General features: G+C 35.3%; 1 protein-coding gene across 1 annotated transcript in view; it reads left to right on the top strand.

The window, feature by feature from the left end:
* The first annotated feature begins 312 nt into the window (after positions 1 to 312).
* Positions 313 to 25,637, top strand: part of Radx (RPA1 related single stranded DNA binding protein, X-linked) — a 69,974-nt gene continuing 44,649 nt past the window's right edge. Inside the window, 10 exon segments of the mRNA XM_019206060.2 lie at positions 313 to 390; positions 392 to 459; positions 461 to 638; positions 640 to 688; positions 691 to 774; positions 777 to 836; positions 839 to 943; positions 14,751 to 14,931; positions 15,671 to 15,768; positions 24,034 to 24,149. Of these exon segments, the coding sequence (XP_019061605.2) occupies positions 313 to 390; positions 392 to 459; positions 461 to 638; positions 640 to 688; positions 691 to 774; positions 777 to 836; positions 839 to 943; positions 14,751 to 14,931; positions 15,671 to 15,768; positions 24,034 to 24,149 (1,017 nt within the window).

Raw genomic sequence — 25,637 nt, forward strand, 5'->3', positions numbered from 1 at the left:
GCCCTTCCCTGATGCTCCACGCCCTGTTGTAACCGGTCGGAACAAGTCAGTTGACCTGGTATGTTAGGCCAGAGTGCGACTGCCTAGCAACAGAGTCTCCTAGTCCAAAGCGAGTCCATACGAGGGGCGGGGCGAGACCAGCTCCGCGCTCAGGGGGCCAAGGGTCGTTCGGCCTCCCGAAGGGGGCGGAGTCTTGCCAGTCAGCAGGGGCGGAGTAGCGACCTTCCTCAAAATGCGCGGGCTTCTTTTCTCCCAGTTTTGAATCCGGTAACCTAGCTTTAGGAAATACGGGGAGTTCGCAGTTATCCCACAATGTCTGCAGAGTCAAGTCTGCCGCAGGCTAGTCCCTCACAAGCTGGGCTATATTGTCCGAATCCTGAGAGAGATCGGGTCGGGGGTCCCGGGAGGGATGATAGGAAAGGCTGACACCTAAGGACCCAGATCTTGGACAAAAGGTTCCAATGGACTCTCCTTGCTAATGGGTCACCCCCTCAGTTGTGGTGCCTGTCACTGTGCTAGCCATCCAAAGGTACCTTTTACAGGATGAGCCAGGCTGCGCAGGGCCCAAGCCTCCACTTTACTGCTTTGATGTGACAATCTTGGACAAAGTGTACTGGGAGAAATGCTACATGGATCCGCAGTTTAAACTGTCTTATACACCATAATTATCTTAATGTTGGCATAGACGTGAAATTTACAGAGTACCTGTCTTTAAAATGAGGAAAAAGTTAAGCCAGGGAATCCAATGCATACATGGCATCCACTGCAGGGAGCCCTAGATGCCAAATCATTAAAAACTCCCTTCAGAAATAGAGCACAAGAAGAAAAACCAAAGAAGACTTAAGGGGCAGAAAGAGTCCTTACTTGGCACTGCGGAATAACGAAGATCCGTGTGGAGATACCTGGTTAACCAACTAGCAACTTGAGGAAGACAATTTAAGCAGTAAGTAATTGGAAGGAAAGGTGGGGTTTTAAAAGTAATTTTCCGGAACTTGAACTAATGAGAAAGAAAAAGAAAGTGCTTTTGTATTATTAATTACAAAAGAGGAGTAGTAGTAGACTGGTTTTCATTACAGGGAGACACTCTCAGTGAAATTTGCGCCGCACATGTTTTGGTTTGGTTGCAAAGTGGTCATTCAGGAAGTGCCTGACTATATCTTAAATCCATTCTGGGAAAGGTACTGATGTGAAAATCCGTATTCCTCATGCATTTGGTTATGGTTTTTGGCTATGGCAAATTAATCTTACTTGTATTCCCATTTCAGTTGTGGAAATAACATGTCACTGTCCGTTAAAGAGCATATAGATTTGCATTTTGCTTAAAAGTTATAAATATTTGAGGTTTTGCGTGTTTTAACTTTAATTCAAAAAGGGGGTTTTGTGACCTATTTAATGATTCACTTTAGACGAAAACATTACTTTTACGTCTTGGAATATACATTATTTAAATATCACATTTTCAAAGTGTGATTTTGAGAAAAGGCTTGGAAAACATTTTCATGTTTCCCATTACGCACTATGATAGTACTGATCTAGGAAAATCTATTTTTCTTTATCAAAGTAGGAAGTTATTCTAAAAGTTATACGTGCTTATTGGAGGGAAATTAGAAAATGTAGAAAGCTATATAAAGAGAATAATATTACTGAAGAATCTATCACTCAGAAAGATCCATGGTTATCAGGGTGTTTTATTCCCTATTCTCATGTATGTGTAAATCATATATATATACACACACATATACATATATATGTGTGTGTGTGTATACACTCTTGTATGCATAACTTATATACACATAACTATCATTATGTGTATCACATCTATTACATGTTTGTACATGTATATGTATTATATATTAAATGTGACTTGTGTGATACAGAACACTGTATTAACAAAATGGGAACTATATTGTACATACAATTTTGTATCATTTCACATTTTCCTACCTATTTTCTCAGACCTTAAAAATTATTTATAATTTCTCATAGTTACAGATTCTTTCATATGATGTAATAAATTATTCAGGGGTTTCCCTGGGGTTTTTACTTTCTTATTCTTGAAATACTGTCCGCTCTAGATTTTTGTCTCCATTTGTTCCCTTGGCTTTCTGTCTCCTATATCTAGTATCTGTATCATCTTGCCTTAGCTTACCAGTCCAGGATCATCTGCCCCCCACCAAGTGCTGTACACCAGCCCAACTTCTCTATTTTTTTTCATTGAGTTTATTGGTACATTTCAGGTATACAGTACAATTACATTCATTATTGGGATCTTGTACCTTTACATGACAGGTCTTCTCATTTTTTCCCCTTGTCCCTGCCCTCCCTTCACCCCCTCCTCCCATCCCCAATTCCGAAGGCCTTATTTCCATTTTTTCATTTTCTCATATTTTTTTCTTTCCCTTAATCCCTTTCCCCTACCCTTCCCAATTTCCTTACACCTTTAGCCCTTTTCTTCCTATGTCACATTGTTAATATCTCATTAGGACCTTGTGTACTATTGTAGTATATTCACACCAGAGAAACTATTCAGTATTTACACATGTGTGACTTATTTATTTCACTTAGGAGTATATCCTCAAAATGTATCCATTTTCCTATGCATGACTCTAATTTCTCATTCTTTATGGCTGAGTAGTATTCCATTTTATAGAAAATCCACATCTTCTTTATCCAGTTTGAAACTGATGGGCAGATGGGCTGTTTCCAAGTGTTAGCTATTACAAACTGTGCTGCTATAAACATAGGTGCACATATATCACTGTGATATGATTCTTTTAATTCTTTTGGAAAGATACCCAGCAGAGCTATGGCTGGGTCAAATGGAACCTCTAGTCCCAGCACTTTGAAGTATCTCCATATTGATTTCTATAGGGGTTGTACCAGTCTGCACTTTCACCAACAATGGAGAAGTGTTTCTTTCTCCCCACAACCCTGCCAACCTTTGTTGATGATTGATTTCTTGATAGCAGCCATTCTTTGTGGGGTGAGGTGGAATCTCAGTGTTGTTTTCATCTACATCTCTCGAATTACCAGTGATGTGGAGTATTTTTTGATATATTTACTTGATGCTTTTACTTCTTTGTCTGAGAAATGTCTCTTCATTGCACATGCCCATTTGTGAATTGGGTCTTTATATTTGGGGGGGACTGATTATTTTGAGTTCTTTATATATTCTAGATAATAGTCCTTTGTCAGAGGAGTAGCTGGTAAAAAATTTTTCCCACATTGTAGGTTGTCTCTTAGTTCTGTTGATGATTTCTTTTGCAGTGCAGAAGCTTTTTAATAAGATGAGATCCCAGTTGTTGATTCTTTTTGCTAGTTCCCATGCTACTGAGGATTTGTTCATAAAGTTTTTTTCCTATGTCACTGTCTTCAAGAGTTCTGCCTAACTTATCTTCCAGCAGGTTTAGTGTTTCTGTTTTAATATTTAGATCTTTAATCCACTTGGGTTTTAATTTAGTGCATGGTGAGAAATAAGGGTCTAGTTTTAATCTTTGGCAGGTTGAGATCCAGTTTTTCCAAAACCATTTATTAAAGAGGCCATCCTTCCTCCAGGGGGGATGGTCAGCTCCTTTGTCAAAGATGAGGTAGCTGAGTAGATCTGGAGGTGCTTTTGTGTCTTCCAGTCTGTTACACTAATCTTCAGGTCTGTTTCTTTGCCAGTACCATACTGTTTTTATCACAGTGGCTTTGTAATATAATTTCAAATTGGGAATTGTCATACCCGCTGCCATGTGTCTGTTGCTTAACATGGCTTTTGCTATTCTAGATCTCTTATGGTTCCAAAAGAATTTTTGTATTATTCTTTCTAGTTCTGTGAAGTATAGTGTTGGAATTTCAATTGGCATTGCATTGAATCTGTGTAGCAGTTTTGGTAGTGTGCCCATTTTTGCTATGTTGAGTCTTCCTACTCAGGAGCAGAGGATGTCTTGACATTTTCTTTTATCCTCTTTGATCTCTTTTTTCAGAGTGCTGTAGTTTTCATTGTAGAGGTCTTTTGCTTCTTTTGTTAGGTTGATTCCAAGATAGTTCATTTTTTTATGCTATTGTGAAAGGAATTATTTCCCTAATTTCTCTCTCAGTGAGTCTGTGATTTGTGTATAGAAGGCTGTTGATTTTTGCATCCTGCTACTCTGCTAAAAGTGTCAATTAAGTCTAGAAGTCTTTTCGTGGAGTTTTTTAGGTCTTCAATGTAGAGTATCATATCGTCAGCAAATTATGACAGTTTAACTTCTTCATTTCCTATCTGTACTGCTTTAAGCTCTTTCTCTTGTCTAATTGCTATGGCTAATGTTTCGAGAACTATGTCAAAGAGGAGTGGTGATAGTGGGCATCCTTGTCTAATTCCTGATTTTAATGTGAAGGTTTTCAGTTTTTGGCCATTTAATATGATATTGGCTGTTGGTTTTTCATAGATAGCCTTTATTAAGTTGAGATATAGACCATCTATTCCAGTTTTTTGCAGGGTTTTATCATGAATGGGTGTTGAATTTTGTCAAAAGCTTTTTCTGCATCTATGGAGAGGATCGGGTGGTTTTTGTCTTTGACTTTGTTAATAGAGTGTATTACATTTATTACCTTAGGGATGTTGAACCATCCTTTCATCCCTGGAATAAATCCAACTTGGACAAGATGTATGATCTTGATGATCCTCTGTATTCGATTTGCTAGTATCTTATTAAGGATTTTTGCATCTGTATTCATTAAGGAGATGGGCCTGTCATTCTCTTTTTTAGTTGCATCTTTCCCTGGTTTGGGAAGCAAAGTGATACCTGTTTCCTGGAATGAATTTGGAAGTATTGCTTCCCTTGCAATTTCATTGAAAAGTCTGAAGAGTAATGGCAGTAGTTCTTCTGTAAATGTCTTGTAAAAGTCAGCAGTGAATGCATCAGGACCTGGGCTTTTCTTTGTTAGTAAATTTTTAATTACATTTTCAATTTCACTGATTGTAATTGGGGTATTTAAAATGTTTTTATCTTCTTTGTTCAACTTTGGTAATTCATAAGTATCTAGAAATCTGTCCATCTCTTCTGTGTTTTCCATTTTATTAGAGTACAGGTTCTCATAGTATGTATTAATGATCCTATGGATTTCTGTGGGATCTGTTGTGACTTCGCCTTTTTCATTCCTGATTGCATGGATCTGAGCTTTTTCTTTACTTTTTTGATAAGGTTAGCTAAGAGTTTATCAATTTTATTTATCCTTTCAAAAAATCCTCTCTTCGATTCATTTATTTTTTTCATCATATTCTTAGTTTCCATTGCATTGATTTCTGCTCTAATTTCCACTCTTGTTCAAGCTTTCAGTTTTTCTTGCTCTTGTGTTTCTAGGAGTCTAAGATTCATCATTATCTTATTTATTTGAGCTTGCTTTGTTTTCCTAGTGAGGGCATTCAGTGCTATGAATTTTCCCTGTAGAACTGCTTTCATTGTGTCCCACAGATTCCTGTATGTTGTATTGACTTTTTCGTTTATTTCTAAAAACTGATTTCTTCTTAATTTCCTCTGTGATGCATTGATTGTTCAGGAGAGTGCTCTTCAATTTCCATATGTTTGTGAAGCTCCTACAGTTTCTTATGCTATTGATCTCCAGCTTTATTGCACTGTGATCTGATAATCCACAGGGGATAACTTCAATTCTTTTGCATTTTTTCAAACCTGTTCTATGAGCTAGTATGTGGTCCGTCTTGGAGAATGACCCATGTGCAGTTGAAAAGAATGTATATTCTAATTTTGTGGGGTGGAACACTCTGTAGACATCTATTAAGTCCATACATTCAAAAGCTTGGTTCAGTTCTAGTATTTTGTTATTGATTTTTTTGCCTGGATGATCTGTCTATTTGTGATAGTGGGGTACTCAGATTCCCCCACTACAATTGTATTAGTGCTTATTTGATTTTTCATGTTACTTAATATTTGTTTTATACAGTTGGGATCATTTATATTTGGTGCATGTATGTTTATGATTGTCATCTCTTCCTCTTGAATTGTTCCCTTTACAAGAATGTAGTGGCCTTCTCTGTCTCTCTTAATCACTTTTGGTTTGAAATTTACTTTGGCTGTGAATAAGATTGCTACCCCTGCTTTTTCTGGGCTCCTGTCACATGGAGAATTGTTTTCCATCCTTTCACTTACAGTCTATGGGCTTCTTTTTGCACTGGGTGTATTTCTTGTATACAACATATTGTTGGATTTTGCTTCTTAATCCATTCTGCCAGTCTATTTCTCTTGATTGGTGAATTGAGGCCATTGACTTTGATGGTTATAACTGATATGTACTGACTTATTATTGTCATGTTATTGTCATTTTGTTGACTCTTTTTAAATTTTTTGCCCTCTCCTTTTAGTTTCTTGCCTTGACTATTTGATTTGGTCTGTTGAGCCTCATGGTGCTGTCATCTTCATTGTCTTTTTCTAGGATATTGTTTAGAATTGTTAGTGCTGGTTTGGCATTCATGAAGTTTGGTGGCTGTTCTTTGTCATGGAAGTATCTCATTTCCCTGTACAATTTGAAAGAAAGTTTTGCAGGATACATCAGTCTAGGTTGGAGGTTGTTTTCTTTTAGGTTTTGAAATACCTCACTCCAGGCTGTCCTTGACCTGAGTATTTTTGTTGAAAAGTCTTCTGTGATTCTGATGGGCTTTCATTTCCATGTGATTTATTTTTCTCTAATTTCTTGTAGTATTTTATTCTTCTGTTGGGTTTCTGGGATCTTGACTATTGTATGTCTAGGTGTAGATTTTTTCTTATCGTGGGTAGTTGGAGTCCTATATGCCTCACTGATCTGTATGGCAAGTTCTTTTGCTCTGTTTGGGAAGTTTTCTTTCATTAATTCTGTGAACAGCTTTTTAAAGTTATTTGTACTTTATCCTACTACTTCATGGATTCCTAATCAGTCTTATGTTATTCTTCTTTGCATCATCTAGGAGTTGTTGGATTGATTTCTCATGATCCCTTACTGTTTTTAAGAGATTTTTCTTTTCACTGTCACTGAGTATAGTCCAGTATCTGAAATTCTATCTTCACATTTATTTATCCTGTTGTGAAAACTTTTGATAGTTTTAATCTCCTGGATATCTGGTTTGAATCTATTTCATGGATTCCATTTCTTTCCTATGTTGGACACTTATGGTTCCCATTTCTTTCTTATGCTGGGCCTTAATGGCTTCTATCATGGTCCTGAGCCAATCTTTTTTTGTTGTTGTTGTCAGTTTCTGTTCTAGATTCTCTAATCATGCCTTTCATTGTGCTCACCATATCTGCAGTTTTCTGGGAAATTATTTGTGTTTTGAATTTTTCTAGAGCCTGATTGATCTGGTGTGTTACTTCCTGTGCTATGAGTTCAGGGTGCCCTGGTGGTTGATTGTTACACTTTTCCACCTCATTTCCCATAGAGTTAGCCATTGGTGAACTTGAATTCTGTCTTTGTGTTTTGCTTAAGTGTTTTTCTCATTTTTATTTTTGTTGTTGGGCTGTCCTTGGTTTAATTCCTGGGTTATTACTTTGATCTTCCTGATATAGTTGCTCTTTAGCTTTGCATCTCTAATAACTCATAGACACTCTCATTTTCATAATATCAGAAGGGACAACTCATTAAATCAATCACAGCCCTTTAGCTCAATTGATGCAATCACCAACACAATAGCATCAAGCATAGCTTAAAAACTGACCATTTTCGGTAGTTATTGTTACCATCTTTAAACCATGTGAATGAAATCAAAATGGAGAAGCAGCCCAAAGTATGTCTACAGTGAATAAACTCTTCAGTATAGCAACTGTACTCTTTAGGATGGGGACTTAGATGGAATTAGGAAGAGAGGAATAGATAGGTAGAAGAATTAGAGAGGGTTTCAAGTGAATATAGAGGACACAGGATGACCATGCAACAAGAGGGAATGACAGAGCACAAGAACAAGGACAAGAATAGAACAACTTAACAGTAATAGGGATTCACTTTCCTTTGAAACTAGTGACCCTCAAGTGAAGAAAAAGAAATAGGAAAAGAAAAGAAAGAAGGAAAAATTAAAAAGAGAAATCTGAATTAGGGCAGGAACAGAAACCAAAAGGGAGATGAAGAATAATATGGGGGAGCAAGAGCCTGAATGGGAAAAAGAAGACAGAAAAAAGGAAGAATTTGAAGAATGGAATGAGGAAAAGAAAGAAGAAAAAGGATTTCAAGAGCCTCTTTCAGGGTATGTCTCTGTTGTCACAATAGATAATGTGCATAGCAATGTGCAGAACTAAGTCATTTAGTCTCAGCTAACCAATGGCAGGCCGCTCAGATTCAGGTTGAATTCTGTCTGCAAGGCCCAAATTGAGCTCCCTGACCTCCTGTAGGGTTGAACTGTGCAAGGTTCTACTCCAGGTTCCCTCTGCCCTTTCTCTGAAGATAGTCAAAGTTCTGATGGAAGGTGGTGATCCCTCCAATTTACCAACTCTGGAAGTCTGATGTCCCTTTACTGCAGTTGTTCACTTCCGTTCTATCTTCTGGAGCTCAGTAAAATGATCTTTATGACCACCTGTGCCTTTGTAGAGTGGATCTAGGAACTGGCACAATAAGGAGGCCCACGAGCATTGGGGGGCAGTCAGAGGTGCCCATGTGCCTGACCGGTCCTAACTGGTTCACTGGATGCTGGGGGCCAATGGCCAGCTCACTGCCTAAAGAATTAAAATTTAAATATAAAGAACTTTAAAAAAACACACCCCCAAATTTAAAGAACCAATTCAAAAATGGGCATTTGAAATGAACAGACATTTCTCAGAAAAAGAAGTATAGGGCTCGGGATTTAGCTCAGGGCTTCTGGCAACTGCCTCACAAGCATAAGGACTTAAGTTCAATCACCAGTACCAAAAAAAAAAAAAAAGAAAAAAGAAAAGAAAAAGAAGTAGAAGCAGCAAATAAATATATAAAAAAATGTTCAACATCCCTGGTCATTCCAGAGATGCAGATGAAAAAAACACTGAGAATCCACCTTACTCCAAAAAGAACAGCTGCTATCATAAAATCAACCAATAACAAATGCTGGTGGGGCTGTGGGGAAAAAGGAACACTTCACAGGCTGGGGATTTAGCTCAGTGGTTCTGCCGCCTTCCACAAGCACAAGGACCCAAGTTTGATCCCTAGTACCAAAATAATAATAATAATAATAATAATAATAATAATAATAATAACAAGCCCTTCACTGTTGGTGGGAATGCAAACTGGTGCAACCACTATGAAAATCAACATGGAAGAAACCTCAAAAACTAGAATTAGAGGTCCCATTTGACCCAGCTTTACCCTGCTGGATATCTTCCCAAAAGAATTAAAAGAATCATACCACATCAATATCATGCTCACTCATGTTTATAGCAACATAATTTGTAATAGCTAAAACTTGGAAGCAGCCCAATTGCCCATCAACTGGTAAGTGAAGAAAGATGTACTTTTAGAAATAAAATGGTGTACTACTCAGCCATGAAGAATGAGAAACTAGAGACATTTATAGCTAAATGTATGTACATTTAGGCCATACTCTTAAGTGAAATAAATAGGACACATGTGTAAATACTGAATGGTTTCTCTGGTGTGAGACAGTGAAAGTGTAAGTGAAGATCCAAATGTATAACAGATAATGTGAAATAGGGGGAAAAGGCCTGAGGGGAAAGGAGAAAGGAAAGTGGGAAGTGTTGGGGGGAGGAAAGAAGGGAAAAGAAAAATATGAGAAAAGGACAAAATAGAAACAAAGTCTTTGTTAATAGGTTGTTGTGGAGGATCTAAAGGGAGGGCAGGGGAGTGGGGAAGAAATAGGTACAAATTCTCACTGATAAATGTCATATTGCATTTCTAAAATGCACTAATATACTTACTTAATGAATAAAAAAAGAATTAAATTTTAAATGTTATTTTTATCTCCTAAATTTTCACAGATAATATGCTATATAGCATCTATTTGGATCTACAAAACTAGTTTTTTCAGTGAGTTAAGTAACAAAAGAATTTGATGTATTATGCTTATTTTTTATATAGATTTGCAAATAATTATATCAGGCAAAGAGCGATAAAAATTACTGAAGCTGTTAGAATTTGACAAACTTTTAGGTTCTTTTATATATAAATTTTTCAAGCAATCACATAACCTAATAAGTACAATAATTTATTTATGAATATATTAAGAAAAAGTATCTGAGATATTTATTACTGATTAAAGAACAAGCTCCACTTGAGACATATTTATATTTTTTTTCTTTTAGTTTTTGTCACACAATATTAAATTAATGATGAGTACGTATATTTTACAGTTACTACTAGGTATTGTGTTGAAAGGGCTTTTGTTAACTTTTTGTTTTAAAGCAATTTCAAACTTACATAAAAGTTGATAGTATCAAGAACTCCTATATGCCTAAAACCAAAGCTAATTAAGAGAGACAAAGAATGTCACTATATCCCTGTAAAGGGAACAATCCAAGAAGAGATGACAATCACAAATATATATGCACCAAATACTAATGCCTCCAACCATACAAAACAAATATTAAGGAAAATAAAAAACTAAATAAGCACTAGTACAATTGTAGTGGGGGACCACAGTTCCCCACTGTCACTAATAAGTGGATCATCTGGACAAAAATATCAACAATAAAATATTAGAAATGAACCAAGCTTTTGAACAAATGGACTTAAAAAACATCTACAGAGTGTTCCACCCCACAAAATAAGAATATCCATTCTTTGTAGTTGGACATGGGTTATTCTCCAAAATAGACCACATGCTATCTCATAAAATTTAAGTAAATTCAAAGGAACTGAAGTCATCCCAGGTATATTATCATTCCATAGTGCAATTAAACTAGAGATCAATAGCAAAAAAAACCACAAGAACTTCAGAAACACATGGAAATTGAACAACACTCTCCTGAAAAATCAGTGGGTGAAAGAGGAAATTAAAGCAGAAATTAGACAGTTGTTACAAATAAATGATTAACAATACAAAATACAGGAGTCTATGGAACACAATGAAAACAGTTATACGTGGGAAATGTATAGCAGTGTATACCCACACTAGGAAAAGAGTGAGCTTAAATAAACAACCTAATGATGAATCTTAAGCTCCTAGAGAAAGAAGAGCAAGACAAACTCAAAGCTCTTACAAGGGAGAAAATTATAAAGGTCAGAGCAGAAATCAATGCAATGGAGACTAAGAGAACAACAGAAAATTTTGATAAATTGAAGAGTTGGTTTTTCAAAAGAATGAATAAAATTGATAAACCCTTACACAACCTTATCAAAAAATGAAAGAAAAGGCTCACATTAATGCAATTAGGGATGAAAAAGGTGAAGTCACAACAGATCCAGGAGAAATCAGAGGGTCATCAGTACCTACTTCGAGAACCTACCTAATAAAATGGAAAATACATAAGAAATGGACAGATTTCTAGATACATATGAATTACCAAAGTTGAATGAAGAAGATATAAAAAATTCTAAACACCCCAATTACAATCAGTGAAATTTAAAACATAATTAATAATTTATGAACAAAGAAAAGTCCAGGTCCTGATGGCTTCAATGCTGAATTCTGCAAGACATTTAGAGAGGAACTACTGTCATTGCTCTTTAAACTCTTCAATGAAATTGAAAGGGAAGCAGTACTTCCAAATTCATTGCAGAAAACAAGTGTTACTTTGTTCCAAAACCAGGGAAAGACCCAACCAAAAAAGAGAACTATAGGCCAATCTCCCTAATGACCATAGATTCAAAAATCCACAATAAGATACCGGCAAACAGAATACAGAGGGCCATCAAAAAGATATACTGTATACTTAAAATGTACCAATAAACTCAATGAGAAAAAAAAAGTTCATACACCCTGACCAAGTTGAATTTATCCCAGGGATTCAAGGGTGGTTCAGCATACATAAATTAATAAATATAATACACGGTATTAACAGAGTCAAGGACTAAAACCATATGATCATCTCAAAAGATGCAGAAACACCATTTGAAAAAATTCAACACTGATTGATGATAACAAACCTGCAGAAAATTGGAATAGATGGTCTTTGTTTTGTTTTTTTTTTCCTCATTGAGTTTATTGATACATTTTAGGTATACAGTACAGTTACATTCATTATTGGGATCTTGTACCTTTACTTGACAGGTCTTGGTTCTCATTTTTCCCCTTGTCCCTGCCCTCCCTTCACCCCCTCCTCCCCTCCCCATTTGCAGACATTTTTGGAATAGATGGTCTTTATCGCAACTTGTTAAAGGTTATCTAGGACAAACCAACAGTCAACGGCCTACTAAATGGTCAAAAACTGAAAACCTTCTTGCTAAAATCAGTAACAACACAAGGATGTCAACTATCACCACTGCTGTTCAATATAGTTTTGGAAACTCTAGCCACAACAATTAGACAAGAAAAAGAAATAAAAGAAATAAAGATAGGAAAGGAAGGAGTTAAAGTGTCATTATTTGCTGATGATATCATACTCTACATAGAAGATCCAAAAAGACAATACCAAAAGACTTCCAGACTTAATTGACAGACTCAGCAGAGTAGCTGGATACAAGGTCAACACTCAAAAATAAATAGCCTTCTTGTACACAAATAACAGACTCACTCCCTAAGAGAGAAATTAGGGAAACAATCCCTTTCACAATGGCATTCAATAAAATGAAATATCAAGGAATAAATCTAACGAAGGAAGCAAAAGAGCTCTACACTGATAATTGCAACATAGTGAAAAAAGAGATTGAAAAGGATAGAAGAAAATGGAAAGACCTCCCTTGTTCCTGGGTAGGAAGAGCAAATATAGTAAAAATGGCCATACTTCCAATACTGCTATACAGGTTCAGTGTAATCCGAATTGAAATCCCAACACTATATTTCACAGAGCTAGAGAAAACAATCCAAACATTAATTTGACACCAGAAGAAATCTAGAATAGCAAAAAGCATTCTAGACAACAGAGACATGGCAGATAGTATCACAATCCCCAACATGAAACTATACTACAAAGCCACTGTGATAAAAACAGCATGGTACTGGCAAAGAAACAGACCTGAGAATCAGTGGAATAGATCAGAAGATGCAGAAACAACTCCAGATATACTCAGCTACCTCAACTTTGAAAAAGGAACAACCATCCCCAGTGGAGGAAAGATAGCCTTTTCAATAAATGGTGTTGGAAAAACTGGCTATCAACTTGCCAAAGATTAAAACTACAGCCCTATCTTTCACCATGCACTAAACTAAAATCCAAGTGGATTAAAGATCTAAATATTAAAACAAAATCACTAAACTTGCTGGAAGATAAGTTAGGTAGAGCTGTCAAAGTCATTTGCATAGTAAAAGCCTTTATAAAATCCTCAGTAGCACAGGACATAGCACAAACAATCAACAACTGGGATCTCTTCGTTTTTGAAAGCTTCTGCACTGCAAGAAAAAGCACCAACAGAACTAAGAGACAACATCAAATGTGGGGAAAAAATTTTACCAGCTGTTCCTCAGACAAAGATCCACTATCTAGAATATATAAAGAAATAAAAATAATAAGACCCCCCCAAAATATAAAGACCTGATTCAAAAATGGGTATCTGAAATGAACAGATATTTCTCAGAAAAACAAATAAAAGTAGCAAATAAACATGAAGAAATGTTCACCATAACTGGTCATTTGAGAGATGCAAATGAAAATAACACTAATATTCCACCTCACCCCAGAAAGAATGGCTGCTATCAAGAAATCAAACAGTAGCAAATGCTGGCAGGGTTGTAGGCAAAAAGAAACCCTTCTTCATTATTGGTGAGAGTGCAGATTAGTGCAACCACTGTGGAAATCAATATGGAGATACCTCAAAACACTAGGATTAGAAGTTCCATTTGATCCAGCTATTCCCCTGCTGGGTATCTTCCCAAAAGAATTAAAATTATCATACCATAGTAATACATGCTCAACCATTTTTATATAGGCACAGTTGGTAATAGGTAAAATAGCCCAATTGCCCATCAACTGGTGACTAGATAAAGATGTGGTATTTTTAAAAAATGAAGTACTACTCAGCCATAAGGAATGAGAAACTAGAGACACCTATAGCTAAGTGGATGCACATTCAGGACATAATCTTAAGTGAAATGAATAGGACACATTGAATAGCTTCTCTGGTATGAAAAAGTAAAAGTGTAAATGAGGATCAACATGTATAATTGATATTGTGTATGAGGAAGATAAGATCTAAAGGTGTAGGTACAGTTGTAGGGGTATGGGAAAAATAAGAAGGGAAAAGAAAAACTACGAGAATAGGGAAAAATGGAAACAAAGTCTCTCTAAATAGGGAAGGGTGGAGGGTGTGAAGCAAGGGCAGGGGAATGGGGAAAAAATAAGAACCAAGATATGTCATATAAAGATACAAGATCCCAATGATGGATATAACTATATTGTATACCTAAAATGTGCCAATAACAATGAGAAAAAAGAAATAATTTAAATATTTTTCCATGCAGTGGTCAGAAAATACCTTATGAGTTGAAATATGGTATATAAATTATATTCAATATGCAGAATTTCTGTTACAAATGAACACTTCAGACAGAAAGTAGATATATGTTGCTTATTTTATAAAAATTACATGATGATGCCAAATATAAACTTAAAATCTCAGAAAGTTAAGCTCATGTAGCAAGCTTATAATCTCATGTTGTGAAATTACAATGCAATCTAATTCTTATGTTTATCATTTTGATTCTCTAAAACTTACAATTTCCTTAGAATTACTCTTTTGCAGTGAGTTGCTCTTGACAGCTATAAGTGAAGTGAAGAAAAAGACTGAAGACTTGCAGTATACGGAACAAAAGCACATTATAGTTCAGGGAATAATTACTGTTAAGGAATATATTCCCCATAGCTGTGCAACTGAAAGTGCCTCAGCATCAGAAACACTTCAAGTATGGTGCCAGAGAACTAATAGTATATCTCAAAAAATACTGTGATAATAATTGCAATTGATACATTATGTATTGACTCTTAGTTATGATTCCTAGTGATGTAAGCCTAAGAGAGAAATTTTTACTTATTTGTTTGTTTCCTTTTTCTGTCACAGATTTTTGTGGCAGGGAGGACTAATGGTCATACCCTCTGACATTTCCAAAAGCCTTCAATATTAGTTTTTGCTTTCTTCATAATTAAAGCCATCATGAATGGATTAAACTTCTAGGAGGTACTTATGACTAAATTGTTTTCCTAACTTTTTTCCAGGCCAAAACTAATGGAAAGTTTCTGTGGAAAACTTTTACCTGTGTATCTGTCATGGTAGTCTTACTCAAGTTTAATAAAAGATAGACAAAGGTAAGATAAATGGTCTAGGAGAAACCAATTCTGGGACAATCAAGACAGGTTCATTTTTCCTGTGAGTTTATCTTTTTAAAAACTATGTCTAGGATTATTACTATTTATATGTAAATAGGCATTTAATCTAAAACTTTCAAGTTCTACTCCTATAAGACATGTTTTTCTTTAAATTATATCAGATGGATGATATTTAATCCACTTTATAAAAGCACTGCCATGATTTCAAAGCTTTGCCCAACTCAAGATTATGAAAAAATGGGTAAATTAAAATTATATTATACTTTATGAGATATTATTTTTGTGAATTAGTTTTTAAATTATTTCTCTAAATTGTTGGTTTTTAATCAACCCTCCACATTTCAAGCAGCTAGAAGAAAAGGTCATAGAGAAGAGAGAGTTGCATCAAGACGACAGACCTGCAAGTTCTCACTTTCATTAAGTAAGTATATGCAAGCAAAATTTTTCCTTCAGTTTATCTCATCACTGTAAAATAAACTATTATTATAGCAGCTGTATTAGTTTTCTAGAGTTGCAATACAAAGTACTGCAACTAAGGAGCCCAAACACAGAAATTCATTGTCTCATAGTTCTAGAGGCTGGAGACCAAGATCAAGATGTTGACAGGGTTGCTTTCTTCCAAGGGCTATAAGGAAGAATCTGTTTCATATTTTACCCCCTAGATTCTACTAGTTTTCTGGTAATCTTTGACATTTCTTACCATGTAGAACTATCATAACAAACTCTTTTTTGTTGTTGTTTTTTGGTACTAGGGATTGAACTCAGGACCTTGCACTTGCGAGGGAGGTGGCAGAACCATTGAGCTAAATCCTCAGCCCCTCTTTCTTTTTTTTAAACCAGGATCTCTATATAATATAGGCTGGCCTTGAACTCACTGTGTAGCCTAGGCTGGCCTCAAATTCTCAGTGTTCCTCATGTCTCAGCATCCCCCCCCCCAAGTGCTAGGGTAACAGGCATGCTCCATCACGCCTGGCTTCATATAAATCTCTGTCTTCATGTTTACATGGGGTTCTTCCTGTGCACATGTATATGTTCAAACATCCCCTTTTCATAAGGACATCAGTCATATTGGATTGGAGCACACCCTATTCCAATATGAGTTCCTTTTAACCAATCACATATGCAATGACCTTGTTTCCAAATAAAGTCATATTCTGTGGTAGGGAGGGTTAGGACCTCATCATATAGATTTGGGAAAGACAAAATTTAGTTCTCAACATTCTGCTTGCTGTCCCTCCCAAAAAATTAATGTCCTTTTCACAAGCAAAATACAATCATTCCATCACAATAACCTCAAAATTATTAACTCATATCAGTACCAACTCTAGTCCATAATCATAGCTAAATATCATCTATCTCAGTCACTTTCTTATTTTTGGGATACAATACCAGACACCTGCAAATTAAAGAAAGGGGAGGTTTATTTTGGCTCACATTTCAGTAGACTTAGTCCTTGCATGATTGACTGACTCGAAGTTGTGGAATAGGGGCATGACAGACAGAAAGTAGAGAGAGATCAAAGGTGGAGTGGGGGAGAGAGAAAGTAGAAAGAGACCAAAGGTGGAGTGGGGGAGGGAGATATAAATTTCTAGGCCACACCCCTAGTGACCCACCTCTTTAGACACACCTCCACTTTCAAACATCATAGTTGGCTATAAATTAATAAGTAGACTAATCCACAGATGATTATCATGCATCCATGAGCCAATTACCTCCCAAAAGCCCCACTTATGAGCACATGAGGCTTTGGGGGAACATCTAGATATAACATCATCTAAATCACATATGGATGAGACTCAGGATAATTCACCTGAGGCAAGATTCTTCAACTGTAAACCTGAGAAAATGGAAAAAAATGTGTAAAATACAATATCAGGACAGTCATAGTATATATATTCTCATTCTGAGAGAAATCAGAAGGACAAAGGTAATGGGTCATGGCTTTTTTAAAAGCAACCCCAAAACCTAACAAAGAAAATTCCATTGGATTTTTGAAGCTGCAGAATTTTCTTCCAGCCTATGCTGTTTCTTTCAGGCCTACCAAGGTAGCCCCACTCCCTTAGCCCTTCATGACAGCACTACACTTTGAAACCAAGGAGGTAGTCCCAAGCTCTGGAATTAAGAATATGGCCCTGCCCTCTTGAGCCAAGAAGATGGCCCCACCCTCAGGGGGTACCTTTCCTTTTCTCAATAGTTTTCCGTATCTTTACATTCTGCTTCCTTTTTGCTTAACAAGTCTTCATGTAATTGATCTCTCCTTTTCTGTTGTACTATAAAAAATAAGGAGAAACCAGGCCACACTTTCTAAACTTTGCTTAGAAATCTCAGCTAAATATCAAGGTTTATAATATAGAAGTTAGTTTTCCATCCAAACTGAATGCAATTTGACTAAACTCTCTGCCACTGGAGAAGGACTACTTTTCCAATGATCTTTTCCTTATTTCTGTCTGCAACTTCACCAGAAACACCTTTTGCATTCGTATTTCTAGCTGTAATCTGTTCAGGATGATATATTGTATTGTCTAAGATGATGGAAGCTATCTCTATGGTTCTCTTATTCTGTACCTTTATGAAATTCTTCTTTAAAGTTTTTATTTCTAACAACAGTCTCTTCAAGGCAATTTAGGCCTTTTCCTTCCAATTTTTTCAGCTTCTACTCAGTATCCAATTTCAAAGCCACTTCCATATATTTAGATATTTGGGGTTTTTTTCCAGCTTTAATTGGGTTTATTGGTACATTTTAGGGATACAGTACAGTTACATTCATTGTTGGGATCTTGTACCTCTACATGACAAGTCTTGATTTAGATATTTGTTACAACAGCATCCCACTGCCTGGTACCAAAATATGTATTAGTTTGCTAGGGTTGCAGTTGGGTGGACAATAAATTGGGTGGTTTGAACAACAGAGTTGGGTGGCTTTAGCAATAGAAATTTATCATCTTAGAACTCTGTAAGCCAAAAGCCACAAACCAATGTGTTAGTAGGGTTATTTTCTACTGAGGGCTGCAAGAAGACTGTGTTGGTGGTTTTTTGGCAATCTTTGGTGTTTCTTGGTTTACAGAAGCATCACCCAGTCTCTGCCTCTGTCTTCACATGGAATTCTCCATTAGGTGCACATCTGTATACAAATGTCCACTCTTCATAGGGACATCAGTACTGTGGGATTGGGGACAACCCTACTCCAATATGATCTCATCTTAACTAATTACATATACAATAACCCTATATCCAAAAGATAAGAATTCAACATATGAATCGGGGGATCACAATTTATCTCAATATAAACCTTCTTCCATTTTCAGTGGGGAGTAATTAATAATGAGTTTAAAATGAGGAATCATTTTAAAATAAACATATTTTACTTCATTTAGCATTTTATTTTAACTTGAAATATAGCTTGATTTACCACTTGTTTAAGGATAGGTCTTCACTGCATAAAACACATCCATTATAAATTTTTTAAAGATTAGTAGTTTTTTTTTTAATGACTAAAAAGCCAAGAAATCAGAGAGATATCAGAGTGAAGAAACATTCTTGATTTTAAGATTTTTTCATGCTATCTCTGCTCAAGTCTTCAGTAGGTTTTAGTTAAAAATAAGTGAATTTTTTCAAGGTTTCTATATTAAGCAACTTATATCTAGCCACCTTGATAAATTCACTTATTAATTCTAAAAGTCTGTAGGGTTATTTTGGATTTTCTCTGATTTTTAAATTTTCATATAATCTACAAATAATGGTAGTTTATTTCTTCCTTTCCAGTAATTTTGTCATTTATTATTTTTCTTGTGTTATTGCACTGATTAGGAGCTCTAGTGTAATGTTAAACAGAAATTGGTGATACAGAGCATCTTTGTCTTATTTCTGATCTCAGGAGAAAATTTCTGAAGATTTTTAATATTTAGAAATTTGGTGAATCATTTTTATTAGTTCAAGTAAATTTTTTTCTAATTCTAGTTTGACAAAGTTTTCTCATAAACCCAAGATGAATTTTACCACATCCCCATACTGAGTCTATTGCTCTATAAATTTTTACCTTGTGTTCTTTTCACATAGTTAATTAAATTGGTTAATTTTTCGATGCTAAATCATCAACACATTTATATAATTACTTTTAATTGCTTATATTTTATTGCATCTGTTATATATCCATGGGTTTGATTTTGAAATATTTTGCAATATGTTTTCATCCATGTCCATGAGTATTTATCTGTAAATTTCTATCTCTTATAAAGTATTTCTCAGACTTATAAATCAAACTTATGGTGGCCTTGTTTAAAAAATGATGAAATATTCCTTCTTTTATTCTCTGAGAGATAATGTGTAAGAGTGGTGTTATTTCTTCCTTAAATATTTTGGACAGAGTTTCTAGTAAAGCCATCAAAGTCTGGGGTTTACTTTTGGGAAAGTTATTAAACAAGGGTTTTGATTTCTCTAGTAGATTTTAGAATATTCACATTTCTATTTTTCCTTTGCCATTATTATTATTATTATTATTATTATTATTATTATTATTATTATTATTATTATTATTTTGTACTGGCAATCGAACTCAGGTCCTTGTGCTTGCAAGGCAGTTGCCAGAACCACTGAGCTAAATCCCCAGCCCTGCCATTATTATTTTCAAAAAGAATTTGATGTTCACATTTAAATTGTAGTAATTACTGGTATGGAACTGCTCATAGCATCTTTTTATTGGTTTTCTTTTTGTAAAATCTATAATGATATTCCATTTTCAATTCTTGATATTCTTCATTTGTTTACAATGTGATTATTCTTTGACTCTATTATTTCCGCTCTTTCTGTGATTCTAATTGCATACAGGTGTAGTCAAAAAGTGTGGTCAATATTTAATTTTTTAAATTATTACAATTAAAGACACATTGCCATTAATCCTTCCCAAAATATTACCCCTCACTTCATAATACTTATTCCATCGTTCTTGCTACTTTCTGAAGCATCCCTGGAAAGCCCTCTTTCTTGAGTGTCTTTAGTTGTGTTGTTGTGGTTGCCTTGATGCCCTGAATCAATTTGAAATGTTTACATTTCATGATCATTGACTTTGAGGATGAACCAGAAGTCAAACAGTACCAGATCTAGTAACTAGGTGGCACGAACATGCAACATAATGTTTTTATAAGCCCTTCTTTCTGTTTGCTGGCACTCAGCAGCAGCATTCACCCTATTTTTACTACAACTCATAAAGGCACCTATGAAAGAGGACTTTCAAAACTTTTTCAGAAAGTGGCAAGAATGATAGATAAAGTGTATTTGAAGCAAGGGAAAGTATTTTGAGGGGTATTAATGGCAATTTTTATACATGTAATTTATTTCAATAGCACTACATAGATGTTTCATAAGCAAATACACTTTCTTCATATATGTGTGTGCATGTGTGTGTGTGTGTGTATACATATATTATTTGATTATGTGCTTCAGTTTGGATTTTTTTTCTTTTACTTTATCTCTTCATTTACTCTTTTATAATGGTAAATCTGATATTAAAGCTATCAGTTGACTTCATTGAGTCCTTGTTCTATTTCCATTTAAATCAAGTACATAGCAATCAATTCTGACACTAACTACTTAAAGTTAACACCAAACTGCACAAGATTAATGGCTCAGTCCTCCACAAAACTTTTCTTACTTCAGGTATGGGAAGTCACACTTCAGGGGGTCCTCAAGCCAACTGTGTTTCTAATCAAGTGGATACAAGTTCAGAAGTTCCTCTGACCTCCTCAGATTTTTTAATGTGCTACAATAATGCATGGAGCTCAGGAAAGCACTAAACTTACATTGTTTTTATTATTAAGAATAGATCAGGAAGAGCCAAATGAAGAAAAACATAGAGCAAGGGATGTGAAGGAATGCAGAGCTTCTGTGCACTTCATAGGATAGTGGCATGTTATTCTACTGGCACATCAATAAGTTCACCTACCATAGAGATATTTCTATTTCATTTTGTTTGTATTTCATTATGTAAATATGGTTCCACTGAGTCATTGACCATATGACTGAAGTAAATATTCAGTTCTTCTTCCCTCCCTGGAAGTCAAGTTAGTTCTGTGGTTTGTTTGTTCTCTTTGGTAAGAAGCCCTATCCTGAAACTATCTAGAAGCTACCACAGTAGCCCCATTATCATAATAAAGGCAATTCTTCCACTCAGAAATTTCCAAGGATATTTAAGACTTTATACCTGGAATGATGAACAAGTTTTAAATATATCCTTTGCTATACCATAGCTCTTAAATTCAGTTATTCTGTTTTTCAGTTCTAGGAAACCCACTTTCTTCTTCTTCTCAATGTTCACTGTATCTATTTTGCTGATCTTTTCTTTCTTCTAAAACATATGAACTATTGCATTTTAAGTCATGACCTGTTAATTCCAATGTGCAGATTACATGCTTTTACAATAGCAGTAAACACGACTACTTAGGACTTTATAATAACCAACATTTTAATTCAAATGATAGCTAGTCAACTTAAGGGATATCAAATACCCTCTATTATATTTCAAACTGTAGTCAAAACCCAGTAAGATATAATAATGGAAAGTTAAAACCTCTATACTTCATTCTATTCAATATATTTACTAAAGTTAACCATACCAAGGTTACATGACACCTTAAAAATTATTTCCAGCATCTCATCTGAGTAAAAGCGAAAAACACCATAACAATAGCTTTTAAATAATGATTTATGCCTGGCCAGCATTTGCTATTTTGACTTATTGATCACAAAAGTCTTTATTTAACATTTTTATTATCATAAATTATATCTAATTTGCCTATATTATCAATTTTACAAAAAGAAAACTTTATATGTTTCTTGTCTTCTGTGAAGTATCTTCCTTCAATTTACTGTAAAGACTATTTGACTATACAAACCAAGATCACTTACATCACCTCATTTAGTCCTTAGCTTCCCAAAGGGAAAACAGAATATTTATCCCCATTGAATAGATGAGGAATCTTAGGTTCAAAAAAGAAAAAATAGGGTTTATACCTATATGTGTATTAATATCTTTGCATAATTGTTGCTCTACTGTGAAAAACTAAAAATCAAAATATATAATTGATAATGTGAAATAGGAAGATAAGGTATAAAGGAGTATGGGAATCGGGAGGGGTAGGGGAAAGGAAACAAGGGAAAATAAAAACTATGAGAAAAAGAAAAAATGGAAGCAAAGAATTTGTAAATAGGGAAGGGTGGAAGTAGTGAAGGTAGGGCAGAGAAATAGGGAAAAATTAAGAATGAAGATACCTCATGTAAAGGTACAAGATCCTGGGCTGGGGATTTGTCTCAGTGGTTCTGCTGTGTACCTCACAAGTGCAAGGGCCCGAGCTCAATCCCAGGTACCAAAAAAAAAAAAAAAGTACAAGATCCTAATGATGAATGTAACTGTATTGTATACCAAAAATGTAACAATAAACTTAATTTAAAAAGATACTTTGTAAGACTATAATAATATTAATTATTGTTATATAGAATGAGGAAATGGCATACCATAGAATCTATATATGGCTTTTGTCTAAAGTCAATAAATTGTTTATAAGGACAAAATTACAGTACAATTTATAGTCCTTGGCATAATTTTTACAATATGGTCCCACCATATTCGTTTTTATATTTTCTATTAGCCCTCATTGCCCCATACCCTGTTATCCTTCCATTCTTCTTTTTATTTTGTCTCTTTTCCCAATTTTGTCAATTGATACCCATAGAAATTGTATTGCACCATTTCTGTCATTTAACCTTTCACCTTGAAGACATTTAAGTCATCCAAATGAATGATTATATTTTCCAGAGAATCTTTTAAACCATTTTTTAAAAAAGAAAAGATCCTAGGGCCAGGGATTTAGCTCAGTGGTTCCACCACCTTCCTCACAAGTGCAAGGTCCTGAGTTCAATCCCTGGTACAAAAAAAAAGTAAAGATCCTATAATGGTGATGTTAGGATTTCAAAAACTCTATTCTCATTTATTTCAGATGAAATAACTATAAGGAGGGACTGCCTGCATGTGTGCTGGCACTGCAGGGACCACCCCCATTTATGCCATCACCAGTGGGACTGCGCACGAGCACAATGGCCAAATCCAGATAATGAGAAAAGAGCAGAAAAACCATCATTTGGAGCTCAGGGAGATGATGTAATGGTGAGCAGCAGAGAGAGGACTTCTCCAAAGCATGTTCTTGAAAACTGTAGTTCACCAAGAAAGCCAAGTCAGGGTAATAAAGATACAGCAGACTATAGGAATTGGTGAGTGGTTTGAATCAGCACCTTCTACCAGAACCCACACTTGCTGTGGGGGAGGGATGGCTCAAACCTGCAGCAGAACAGTGCAGAGTTCAAACCTACAGAAGTCAGGAACCTCAATTCCAGCCTCAAAGCCAGAAACCAGCCTGAATCTCATGAACTATGGCTGGCTTGCTAATTTTAAGAAAGTCAGATCTTCACACTACTGCCTACATTGTCTACTGACAACAGTAGAGACACACCTTAAAGGGAACTTTTTCTTTGTCTTTCCTTTTCTTATTTCTTCTTCATTTCTCTCAATTCTTGCTCCTGTTTTCTGTTTTTTTTTTTATTGTTCTGATTTCTATAAGAGCATGAATACAGTTTCTAGTTTTCATGTTGCTGTTAGTTTTTGTTCCTTCCTTATCTCTTTCCCTCCTGTCTTCACCAGTTTTCCCAAGTATACATGATCTTCCTGTGTCCTTTAGCCCTACTTTTAACCTTTTCCTGTCCTTCTATTTCTCTGTCTCCCTGCTCCCAACTCCTTCTAAGTCTTCATCCCAGAGGGTAAATTCGCTATACTGGAGGGCTTGTTTACTGCAAACATTTCTGTTTGGTCCTTAATTTTGATATATAACTACAAGTCTAATTCATGCAGTTAAAGATGACAGATTAATAGTTACCACAATTTCTCATATTCTAATCTGAGTTTGATGCTATTGTTGATGCTGCTTATATTACTTTGGCCAAAGTGACATGATTGTTCTTGTCAGCTGTCCTTTCTGGTATAAAAGTAAACCGAGATTGCCTAAAGATCCTTATAGACTCAAAACCCAGGACCACTTATACCTCGAAGACACCTCTGAGAAGTAGTCATTCCCTAAGGGTTATAAATACTAACAATAAAGATATACACAATAATCAATATACAGTATCAACCCAGAAATCAAATCAAAAATACCAACAAAAAAATTAAAATTAAAAGACACCTAAATAAGATGCAAACCCAGATGTCCAGCTCACCAAAGGCAAATCCATGGGGCAATAAAGTAGAACAATCTGAAAGTCAACCACCTGCAGTTCCTAAACAGGTAAGAAGAAAAGTAACAGAACAGATAAATGAGGCTCTAGAAAAAAACAAATCAACAATAATTTCCCAAATAACTACAGAGATAATGACCAGAATGAAAGACATGCTTAGTGACTCTAGAACAGATACAGATAAGAAAATAGAGGAGCTCACGAACATGTTGGAAACCATGAACACCAAGCATAGGAAAGAAATGAAATCCATGAAACAGATTCAAACATATATACAGGATATTAAAAACTCAATTGAGAGTATATGCAGCAGAATGAGCCAAAGTGAGGACAGAATATCAGATATAGAAGACAGAATTGTGGTAAATGATCACAAAAAGAGAAATTTCTTAAAAGTAATGAGGAAACACAAAAAAATCAATGCAACAGCTGCTAGATGATGCAAAGAAGAATAACATAAGTCTGACTAGAGTCAATGAAAAAGCAGACTATAGCACAAATGACATACACCTTTTCACAGAAGTAATGAAAACTTTCCAAACAGGGGGAAAGAATTTGACATCCAGATAAGTGAGGCATATAGAATTCCAACTACCCATGGCAACACGTGCAAAAAAAAATCTATACCTAGGCATATAATAATCAAGATTCGAGAAATTCAACAGATGAACAAGATATTAAAAGCAGTTCAAGAAAAGAAAGATACCACATAAAAGGAAAGCTCATTAGAATCATAGAAGATGTTTCAACACAAACCCCAAGCCAAGGAGAGTCTGGAGTGAAGTATTTCAAGCCCTAAGACAAAATAACCACCAACCCAGAATGATGTATCCTGCAAAACTGTCATTCAAAATTGATGGTGAAATGAGATGCTTTCACAACAAAGAAATACCAAAGGAACTTCATGAATAGCAAGGCAGCACTTCAAACAATTCTAAATAATATCCTAGAAAAAAACAATGAGGACTACAACTCCATGAACCACTTAAAAAGGAAGTCATTAGGAAAGCCAGG

Source organism: Fukomys damarensis, unplaced genomic scaffold, assembly GCF_012274545.1.
Source record: "Fukomys damarensis isolate Sample0158 unplaced genomic scaffold, DMR_v1.0_HiC HiC_scaffold_39, whole genome shotgun sequence".
Lineage (NCBI taxonomy): Eukaryota > Metazoa > Chordata > Mammalia > Rodentia > Bathyergidae > Fukomys > Fukomys damarensis.